Source organism: Typopeltis vanoorti, chromosome 11 (genome assembly GCF_054136105.1).
Source record: "Typopeltis vanoorti isolate ZY-2024b chromosome 11, IOZ_Tvanoo_1.0, whole genome shotgun sequence".
NCBI lineage: Eukaryota > Metazoa > Arthropoda > Arachnida > Uropygi > Thelyphonidae > Typopeltis > Typopeltis vanoorti.
The window spans coordinates 29,317,665-29,329,742 of record NC_143559.1 but is presented as its reverse complement, the minus strand read 5'-3'; the positions used below and the strand labels follow the sequence as shown (position 1 = coordinate 29,329,742).

Below are 12,078 nucleotides of genomic sequence, written 5' to 3'. Positions count from 1 at the left end.
TAATCTCTTTGCCAGTGGTAAGCATCATACGAGTATACTCGTAGCTGGCTTGTGTAGCTGGTTTACCAACTATGAGTATACTCATGGTTGGCAGCAAATGTGTTAACCAGCCTATCAATTATCTGACTGGTAAATTGATTTTACAGTGTAATCAGATAATTGGCAGATTACTGTATATAGCATGTGACAGATATGTAATACAAGCTTTTCTAAACTTTTCTAAAAAATGAAACTAAAAAAAATTGCCTTTTTAGGAAATTTTTTTCCTAAATAATACAACTTTTTTAATATTTTCTTGGTCGCATATTGCTGATAAAGTTGATACTTTAATAAAGTTTATTAAAATAATATTTGGCATTAAAAATCTTACAACTTTGTATTTATCTCTTGATAACATGAATAACATCTATGGGAAACAGATTACTAATTTTGAAATACATGATTTATTATCTTCCCTTATCTAGAAAAAAAAACTATATGATTTATTATTTTCTTTTATCTAGAGAAAAATCTACACTTTAATATGTCCTCATTTGCTGAAAATACTGCGCTCGGTTATTTAAAATCACAGGCTATTGAATTTGTCAAGTATCCTTTATATTAGTGAATTTTATGTCATATTATTATCATGAAACAAAATTCCTTTATAATTTCTCCTTTAGTTTCTTCATTTGACAGTAAGAATCACATCATTGTTTTATTATTACTGTTGTGGTGTTAACATTCTGGCAAATTGATTTTACAATTTGAAATTAACTATATTTGAAATTGACATGCTGATGTTAATTTCAAATGTTGCTATCCTTGCATCAGAAAGTATTCATCATGAAATTTGTTCCAGTTATCATTTGGAATCTGTTGTTATTGGTTTCTTATTCCTGGTGACTGAAATAGGAGAAACTGAATTTGATAGCAATGTCCTTGTTCTGCTATACAAGAATGATCATTCTTCTTTATTATGAAGAATAAATTCTGTCATACTTCTCTTTCATCTCATTCACCAACAGAGTACTCATGAATGATTCTGACAACCTATTCCACTTATTCACTATTCTTCAGGGGAAAAAAATTTGAATTATGCCTTTGTTAACCTTGTTTTTATCCTCTTTATATATGTTTCTATCATGCTTCACCCTCACACACACACACACACACACACACACACACCTCTTAGCGATCTGTCAATCTCTCCTACCTGTTGACCAGTTAATAGATGAGGGGAAAAAAAATTAAAAAAAATAGAAACAAACCCTAAAATCAATCCTGTAAAATATTTTAAGTAGCATATATGTGTCTATTATGCTTCCTACCCCCCCACCTCTTATCGATCTGTCAACCTATCCTGCCTGTCATCCAGTTGATAGATAGGGGAAAAATAAAGAAATAAAGAAATCCTAACCCAAATCAAAAAACAACAAAAATCAACAAAATCCCCTCTAAAAAAAAATCTTGTCCACTTCACTAATTGGCATATTTGGTTTCAGTACTAATTTAAACAATGTGTACCACCACTTACAGACATCTAATTAGACTTGATCTGTAATGTTATTCCTAAATGAACCTTAACTAGAAGGTTCAACCTCAACTGTCTACCCCTCAACTCTCCTAACTCACTAACTTTTGATCCATGGGTGAAACATTGGCATATTTGGTTTCAGTACTAATTTAAACAATGTGTACCACCACTTACAGACATCTAATTAGATGTCTGTAAGTGGTGAAACATGTGCATTTATGACATCTGAGATTCCATACCTAAGGATGGCCAACCTTGAATACCTTCTTCACAGTCTGCTGTGGCTAAAAATTTTCTTGTCCCATTCAGGTATGTTTATTTGCTGCCTGTATCATTCCATATTCTGAAAACCATCTGATCTTTTTCTACTTTCTGTCTGTCTCAGCATCTAGGTCACCTACAGTCCATTCCCCAAACATCACTGTTTGGGGAATGGACTGTATTTCTTGTGGTCTTCAATGTTCATGTCAGAATAGATTCCCTTTTCTAATTCCACCAATTAAGCTGGCAGAGATTCTGAGATATTCACTGTTGGTACCAGTCTTTCACAAATTGCCCACCTGCCCAACATAATACTCAGTAATCTCTTCTTAACCAGTTCTCCTGACAAATTCAGACTAATCCAACCAGTCCTCACAACCACAACCTTATCCAAGTCTTCTTTCCTGCAGAATGCTCAAGTCACTCTCAGTTTAATATTCTTTGGCATCAGAGTAATGATATATTGATGTGATATGCCAGTCACTAGGTGGTGAATGTAAAACAATGATAGTCATGTGCACTGTGGCAAGATAAGTTAATTTTATATTTTTGTGGAATGATATTGTAGATTGAGTGTTGCTGTATGATATTTGTGATTGGAATGCAGTATTTGTCTTTATACAGTATTATTTGATGCTTTAGAACAAAATGGTGATCATTATGTAGGTCAGTGAAAAGTTAAAAAAAAAAAAAAAAGAAGAAGAAGAATATTGTGAATTTTTCGGGAATGGATACAGTGCCGTGAGTATAACATGCATGCATGGAGAGATGTTGGGGATGTTTATATGAAGAGTCTGAATAAGAGAAAGGGATGAATGTGGGTATGCAGGAAATAGACGGCAAGACTTGTTTGAATCAGAATAGGAAACATGGCATTGTAAGAAATTATGTGAAACTAATAGTGAAGAAAAGAGTGCAAATAATAAATGTGACTGACTATAAGAAAGTGTACAAGAATGACAGTGCAAAAAAGAAAATAAAGTTAACAGTAAGATGACAAGCGGAGCTGTTGGTGAAAATGCATGCATGACTGATGGTCAGATAGTAAGAGTGGATGATAGCAAAAAATTGACACAAGAGATGAAGTGGTTGCAGAGTGAAATTGAAAAGACTGTAAATATGTATGGAAGAGTGAAGACGACCTAGAGTTAATGATGTCTGAATAAAGGAGGTAAAGAAAGACTCTTGATGTCATCATATTCAATTATTAGTTGTGCAGTGAACAAGAAGATGCACAAGGTTTGTTTTCCAAGATGTAAAATAGAATGAATGAGGCATTGGATATAATAAGTAAATCAGCAAAAAAGTCGGTAAATAATGATAGTACGAACGAATGACTTGATAGGAAACAAAGAGAATGTAAGACTGAATATCAAAAGGTTGTTGAGAAAATAAAAGATAATAGTGTGATAGTAAAGGTAGTCAGTGTGTTGCATAGGTGATGAGGCAGAGAGCAAGGATTATGAATATGTTAGTAGAAATATATATATAGAGAAAGGAGTGCAGTTTGTAAATGTGTGTGAGTAATCTAGAGGCTACTGCAGGAAGGGAAAGTAATGAGTTCAGATAATGGATCTGAGAAAGTAAAAATGTGATGTGGAAGAGCAGAAAAGTAAGGAAAGTGAATAGCATCAGTGTAGAGAATGAGCAAACAAGTGTGCAAAGCAGACAAGGAAATGACAGGGGAGCACAGCATGAGAAAGGTCATTGCCCAAAGAGGAAGTAAATGTGTGATTAGACAAGAAATGAATGGGACGGCCTGGTATGTATGTGAGGGAAACAGTTGTGTTTGAAGATGGTACTACTGGGATGGATAATGAGAGAGAGAGGAATGGCTCAAGGAGGATGTGAAGAAATCAAATGTAATTAAGTGGTATCAGTGAAACATTTTATACATAAAGAAATGAAATGTTTGGATACCCAGTTGCTAAAAGTATCAGAAACAAGAGGAACAAAATTGTTCAGCATCAGCATAATCACAAGGTGAAGCTACAACAAAAGCCTCTGTAGCACAGTCAATATAGATGAAGCCCCTTTGGTCGGAAAGACCATGGGTTCGATTCCCATCAGTGATGTGAAGAAGCTTTATCTTAATTATCTTTATCTCTTTCAATGAAAGGTGAGTTGGCAGGTCTCATATGGAGGTAGGGAGTTTTTTCACCTGGAAACTCGGGTTTTTCATTCCCCAGAACAGGCAAAGCGGCCCAATGAACACACATCTACAGACATAGTAGGATACCCCGAGAGGCATAGGACTAACCATCTCATCTTTGAGTTGCGGTTCTGAAGTCCAAAAATAGATGGAAGGTCATGGGCGATTAAGTGCCTGTTAGGACCACTGATGGATGATGGAAGCTACAACAAAGAATGCTAACCTGAATGTTTAAAGAGCTGAACCACTTTCTGGATACCACCTAAGTGGTTGCAATAAAATATGATTGCAATTAATCCCAAATTTAAAATTGAGTGATTTGAAATCAATTTAAATTTAATTAAATAATGAAATGACACAGTATTCTGTCAAATTAAAATTTCAAATTTAAAAAAATAATAAAAATAAAAGAAATATCATAATAATTAAAATAAGAAATTCCTTGCATAAGAGAGGTTCTAAGGCTGCAGTAACACATTATAGACCAATCAGTATCTCAGGAGTGGTGGTAAAAGTACTGGAAAAATTGGTCAAAAAAAGAATTCATGAATGGGTGGATAAGAATATGAGACTCTATGAGGGGACAACATGGCTTTGTGAAGGGTTGGTCATCCCTTAGTAATAATTTACTAAATGTTTAATAGAGTGACAGTTGAGTTGGATAAATGTAATAGCTACATGATGATTCTGCTGGATTTTGCAAAGGCATTTGACATGGAACTCTGTTACGCAAATTAGAACAAACAGGGATGGATATCAAATTGATTATGTGGATTGGTCGATTGGTAGAGCCTCTGCTACTAATGGCTCAGTTAAGTAAGTTTGAGCGCGGTTAGTAGTTGGAAGGGGACCAATCGTTCGATGCTGTTGGCACACTCTCCCTCGATGAGTCTTTGGACTCCCTGGAGGTGTCAAATCATAATAATAATAAGAAGTAGAAGGTGGCTGCTGGATATATATCAGAAAGTAGTATATAGAGGAGCAGAATCCAGACAAAAGCTGGTGTCTAGTGGTGTGCTGAAAGGTTCAGTGCTAGGACTATTACTGTTTCATTTGAACATAAATAATATAGGAAATAACATGAAAGAAAATATTCAATCAGTTGCTTGCTCATGATGCAAAATTAGGTAGAGTAATAGTTAGGCAAGGTACCATGGAGAGCTTGCAGGATGATTTAAATAGTCTGTCACATTGCAAATTGCAGTAACAATTGCAATGCAAAAGATAATGGTATCAGTTGAATGTAGAGAAATGTAAAGTTACGCATTTTAGGATAAACAGATTATAAGCTGTGTACCACATTGATGGGACAGGAAATAGATGAAGCTAGGGATTTTAGGGATGGTGGTAGAGAGAGAGAGTTGAGGTTTAAAGGACATATTTCTAAGGTTGCTAAGGTATCTCATAAGATTACTTGGCTATTTAAGAACACACTGACAAGTAGAGATAAGGAAGTTGTTATTTCTCTTTATAAGGCCTTGATACATTCACATATGGATTACTGTTCTGAGGTCTGGTCTCCTGAGTTTCTTTGAATGAGGAAGTGGTGGAGAGAATTCAAAGGTCACCATCAAAATGGTGAATGATCTGTGGAACATTCCCAATAAAGTTATATATATATTGAGGGTATGTGGACTGCAGAATTTGATAGGCAAAAAGCAAGGAATATGATAGAAACATTTAACTTATTTTTAGTTGGCCGAGTGGTTAGCGTATCCACTCTCTAGCCAAAAGGCTGCGGGTTGAATCCCACTGTGGGCATGGATGTTTGTGCTCTTTGAAAATACTAGTGGTGGTGGTCGGCGGTAGATGCTGTTAGTGGAGATGAAGAAAGTAGTAGTAGTTGGTGGATTGAGTGGTGGAGAGTTGTAGAATAGGTGTTCTTGTTGAGAGGCTTATACGCTGGTTAGACATGATAACTAATATTTAAGGAATTGACAGCATATACTGGAAATATAGATTAAATAAACTTTAATATACACTTTCCGATATTTCGGCGAACGTCACGTTGCCATCTTCTTGGGAACTTACTAAAAAGACACGTGCACACAAGTACTAATAACAGCAAATGAGACTGAAGCTAGCGTTTTCCTAAAGTCCTGATGGTGCCCCCTGGCGGGCTATATTGGTAGTTCTTGGCCTTTGGGCTGAAGTTCTTCTGATAAAAGTTTCCCAAATTTGGGGCAGTTTCATGCATCCAAATTTGTTGAGGTTTGGCATGTTCCTAAGGGCCGAGGCTGATTCCATGAATAGTCTTTCATACTTGAACTTGCTGCGGTGTATTACTGTGGCTTTCTTCCATCTTATTCTGTAGCGGGTATCCAGAGCGTGGTCTGCAAGCCCAGAGTGGCTGTACCCGTGAAATCGGATGTAATCCTTGTGTTCTGAGATTCTGATATTTGCTGTCCTGCCTGTTTGGCCAAAGTAGGACAGTTTACAGCTGCAAGGGACCTGGTATACACCAAGTAGGTCTAAGGGAAGTGGTTGGTCTTTGGTGGAGCGGATAAGGGATGCCAGTTTTCTGTATGGTTTGTAACAAGTGGTCAAGTAATGTTTTTTTAAGATTTTATTGATTTTTTCCGAGGTGCCTCTGATGTAGGGAATAGTGATGGATTTAGAGTTATCTTTTTTGTGAAGGGGAGGGGGTGGTGGGTTGTGGATAACTGGGTTAAGTATTTTTTGGAGGGGGTAGCCGTTGGCTGAGAAAGTGTCACGGATGTGATTTAGTTCAGTGGTTAGGGCTTGATCATTAGAACAGATTATTTTTGCCCTGTTGAATAATGTTTTAATAACTCCATATTGTTGTGAGGGGGGGTGGTGGGATTGTTGGTGAATGTATCTGCCTGTATGGGTGGGTTTTCTATAAACTGAGAAAACCAAGGTTCCATCAGGTTGGCGGGTGACTAGTGTGTCTAGGAAGGGGAGGTTATTGTTTTCCTCTTTTTCCAGGGTGAATTTGATTCTAGGGTGTTGGTTGTTCAAGTGTGTTAGGAAGGAGAGGAGTGAATCCGGGCCATGTGGCCAAATAGCGAAAACATCATCAACGTATCGAAGCCATATGGTAGGTTTTTGTGGGGCTGAGTTTAAGGCTTTCTCTTCAAACATCTCCATGAAGAAGTTGGCCAAGGGTGGGGAAAGTGGTGAACCCATGGCTGTCCCCTCTATCTGTTTGTAGAATTTTTCCTGCCAAACGAAATAGCCTGAGTTCATTGTAAACTGAAATAGTGCTGAAATATCGGGAGGAAATTTAGCTTGGATTAGCTCTAAGGTTTCTTTGAGGGGGACATTCGTGAATCGGGAGGAGACATCAAAACTGACCATTATGTCATTATGTTGGAGTGTAATGTTTTCTATACTGGTTTTGAAGTGGGCTGAGTTTTTTATGTGTGATGGTGTATTGCCAGTATAGTGTGAGAGCGCTTTGGCTAAATGCTTAGCTAGTTTGTAAGTGGGGGAATCAATGCCATCCACTATGGGACGTAATGGCACATTTTCTTTGTGTATTTTTGGGAGCCCATATATGCGGGAGGGTCTAGAGTTGTAGGGTTTTAGTCTGTTGGTAATCTCCACAGGCCAAGAAGTGACCTTCTTAAGGAGCCTATGGAGTTTTCTAATTTGTGAGTTGGTAGGATTGTAATCAATGGGGAGGTAAGTGGAACGATCTAATAATAAAGCCTTGAGCTTACCTGTGTAGTCTTTAAGATTGAGTATCACAGTGGCGTTCCCCTTATCCGCTTTGGTGATCACTATTTTTTTGTTTCTCTTCAATTCCTGTAGTGCCTTGTATTCATTAGTGGATATGTTGGATTTTGGAGGTTTTGCTTTATTGAGAACACAGGCTACCCGCCTACTCTGGCTACTCTGGATACCCGCCACAGAATAAGATGGAAGAAAGCCACAGTAATACACCGCAGCAAGTTCAAGTATGAAAGACTATTCATGGAATCAGCCTCGGCCCTTAGGAACATGCCAAACCTCAACAAATTTGGATGCATGAAACTGCCCCAAATTTGGGAAACTTTTATCAGAAGAACTTCAGCCCAAAGGTCAAGAACTACCAATATAGCCTGCCAGGGGGCACCATCAGGACTTTAGGAAAACGCTAGCTTCAGTCTCATTTGCTGTTATTAGTACTTGTGTGCACGTGTCTTTTTAGTAAGTTCCCAAGAAGATGGCAACGTGACGTTCGCCGAAATATCGGAAAGTGTATATTAAAGTTTATTTAATCTATATTTTCAGTATACGCTGTCAATTCCTTAAATATTAGTTATCATGTAGAATAGGTGCCCTCCCTCGATGAGTCTTTGGACCTCCTGGAGGTGACAAATAATAATAATAATAATAATAAAAATTACTTAAAGATTTTATAGGATTCATGCAGGGGAAATGTTTCAGCACTTGGCTAGAGGGATGGGGGGGGGGGAAGCAGAACAAGAGATCATCCCTGGAAGTTAAGTAAAAGTGTGGTTTGTAGGAGCATGAGAACTATATTTTTCACATGGAGAATTATGAATGAATGGAAGGAGTTACTAGAGTCATTTGTTAGCACTTTGCCTGTTAATGGGTTGAAGGAGAGGTATGATAGATTATGTAGATAGTTTGGATCTCCCACAACGAGTCTTTGGACTCCATGGAGATGCTCAAACAATAATAATAATAATAATTAGAATGGGGAAGAAACACTATTACTTGCCATTTATGAGGATGGGACTCGATCAAATCTTAGCAATAGAGAGACAGTCATTCTGATTTAAATTTGGGTGGTATAGAAGTCTTTGAGCATGCTCTTTAAATAACCACTCAAACCTAACCCTGCACCCATTTAAAAGGCAAGTATTGGACCATAGGATATCGTGGTCACTGTCCACTTCAAGCTGAGTAAGTCCTGATAGTTCAGGTTTATTGTCAATATAGGATTTCTGCTCTTGTAGTCGTTTTTCAAAAGAATGTCCTGTTTCTCCAAAGTAAAAGTGGAGGCACTCACATTAAACTTGGTAAACACCAGGGAGGTGTCGGGGGGGGGGGTATCTTTCATTGATGGTAACGAAGAGGAGAGTCTTTTGATAGGGGAAAAAGTAGGAACTAAATTATTATTATTATTATTATTATGGCCTCCATGGAGTCAAAAGACTCATCATGGGAGGTCCTTCCTAGGAAACACAGTCTATCATACCACTACTTGAACTCATTGACCATTCTTACTCTCACCACTCTATCAGGCAATGCATTCCACCCTCCATGCAAAGAAACCACTTCTCACCCTCTTGCTCACAGCTTCCTTTTGCAACTTCCAGGTCCCTTGACATCGCTCCTTCCTGCTGTTCCAACAAGCGAAAGAACTCTCCAGTGTCAACCCTGTAACTACCTCTGAACAGTTTAAAAGTCTCAGTCATATCCCCTGTCCTTCTATCTACCAAACTCTGCAGTCCACATTCCCTCAGCCGATCCTCATAACTAACATTGTACAGTCCTGAAACCATTTTTATTATCTGCTTCTTCACCATTTTCACAGATAATTTATACACTTCAAATCCTGGGGGCCAAATTTGAGAACAGTAGTCTAAGTGTGGTCTGATCAGGGTCTTATACAATGGTATGATAACTCTTTTATCTCCGCAGATCAGCATCCTTCTCAGTATTGCAGCATTCCTCTGGATTACCTTCCCTGTCTTTGCAATATGTTCCCTGAATTTCAGTTTTTCTATCATTCATCATCCCCATATCTCTTGTCTCCCCTACTTCCTCAAGTACAGCTCCTCCAATCAAGTATGCAGCCTCTCATTGATGTATCCCAAACTTCAAGACTTTACATTTTGCTGCATTAAACCGACTTCCCCTATTCATTTGCCCATCTATCTAGTTTATTAAAATCCTCTTGCAGGGCTGCCACATCTGCACTATTACTAATAACCCTTCCCAGATTCACATCATCTGCACACAACTGAATATCCCCCTGGAATCCATTGACAATGTCATTGATATGAAGGTTAAACAGTAGAGGTCCCAGTACTGAGCCCTCTAGGACCCCACTTGTAACCTTCTGCCTCCTTGATATTGCTCCACTATACACAACTCTCTGATACCTATCAGGCAGCCAATCCTGAATCCAGTTGACTAACCCAACATCTAAACCCATGTGCTGCAACGTAAATATCAGCTTATTATGTGGCACCCTGCCTAATTCCTTTGCAAAATTCAAAAAAATGGCAGTATATGCCTTTTCTTCACCAACTGCTCTTGTCACTTTATTATAAAGGCAATCATATTACCAAAGGAAGAGTGCCCCTTAACAAATCCATGTTGACTCTCACAGATAACATTATCCTCATATGCCCAGTGCTGTATATGGTCCCTCACTAATTTCTCCATGATCTTTACAACTACTGATGAAACACAAACTGGCCTATAGTTAGACACATCCAATCTGCTACTGCCCTTATGCAATGGCACTATCTTTCCTTCCTTCCATTCCTTGGGTACCTTTCCCATAGCCAGACTTTCATTGAAAAGCCAGGTTAATGGAGCTGTCAGTTCTTTAGCACATTCTCTCAAAGCCCGTGGTGAAATACCATCCAGTCCCACTTCTTTACTGACATCCAAGGTACTCAGTATTTCGAACACACTCTCCTCCTGCACCTCTCAACCTGGAACATGCCTTCTCTCTCTAGTATTAAAACTTACTTCTTCAGGATGAAATACTCCAATAAAGTGTTCATTGAACAACTCCACTATGTCCTCTACGTCAGTCACTCTATTCCCATTTTTATCCCACAATATCATTCTTCCGCAATCAAATTCTCCTACTGGCCACATAGCTAAAAAATTCTGTAGGATTATCTTTTGGATCTTAGTGCCAGTCTCTTCTCATATTCCAGTTTTGCCTTCCTTACCATCTTAGTTACTCTCCTGGTCTGAGTCATATTCTTCGTGCATCTGCTCTCCACCCATCTTATATCTCTTCCATAACCTCTTTTTCGTCTGCAGTTTTTGTTTGATATTGTTTGTCATCCACTTTACACGAAATTGTGTCCTCCTCTTCACTCGTGTAATACAGCTTACTATTGCTGCTAACAAATATTCCTTCACAATTTCCCACTCACTAATGACAGGGACTTGCAGAACAGGCTCAGAGTTTTTTGGTGATAGGCTTGTAAGAGTCCAAGATGCTTTTAAACTTCATTGAAGGGAACCATTCTGTTTTAAGATATATTGGATAATGCTCAATTCTTGTTGGAGAACTTGGGAATTGGAGCATATAACGTGCCCTGTTGAGCAAAGATTTGAAGATGCCAATTTTTTGAGATGGATCATGTGCTGAATCTTGCTGTATGTAGTGGCCTGTGAAGGTAGGTTTACAGTGAATAGAAGTAGCAAGTATTTCAGAAGGGTTATGGGAAAGGAGGATGTTCAGGAAGGCAAATTGTACATCCTTTTCTTTTTCCATAGTGAAGTTGATGCATGGGTGTAGGCTATTGATTTTGGTTAAAAAGGTAAATAGAGATTCTTCTGAGTCTGGCCAGATGGCAAACATGTCATCTACATGTGAACCCAAAAGGAAAGTTGGAGTTGTGTTGAAGAGAAAAGGAATTCTTCAAGGTTCTCTAAGTAGAAATTAGCAAGTAAAGGTGACAAGGGACTTCCAATAGCAGTTCTTTCAATCCGTTTGTAAATTGTGATTACTTGTGATTATGCTGATGTGTAGATGATGATCAATTAGTTTCTGGTCAAAATCTTTGCAGTACTAAAATTATTATATTCTTGTGAATATATGTGGCTAATAAATGTTAGAATGGCACAAGTTACATTAAAAAAAATCAAATAAAATTATTGCATGGATTGACTGTGTTCATCCAAAAATTGTTAGAATTATTGAGACATGCTTGGATGAAGATAACATCATAACATTAATAGTGATGGTGAGGTATGATGTTTTTTGTTAAGATAGAAAGGGTGAAAGAGGAGTTGGAGTGATATTTATGACGGAAAAGGAATTATGTCCATACAAGGTAGAGATGCAAGAGAGAAATAGTGAAAGTGGTTTAGAGGCAGTTTGGTGTGAAGGAGATAGAGGTGTATTTAAGGAAATGCTTAGTTGGGTGTTGCTATAGACCTGGTAATGTCGAGGATAGTGACCATGAAATATATAAGC

General features: G+C 38.0%; 1 protein-coding gene across 1 annotated transcript in view; it reads left to right on the top strand.

Moving 5' to 3' along the window:
• Positions 1-12,078, top strand: part of LOC150101406 (1-phosphatidylinositol 4,5-bisphosphate phosphodiesterase-like) — a 675,244-nt gene that overhangs the window by 427,641 nt on the left and 235,525 nt on the right. Inside the window, exon 18 of the mRNA XM_090400793.1 lies at positions 504-588. Within this exon, the coding sequence (XP_090256919.1) occupies positions 504-588 (85 nt within the window). The remainder of the gene's footprint in view (positions 1-503; positions 589-12,078) is intronic.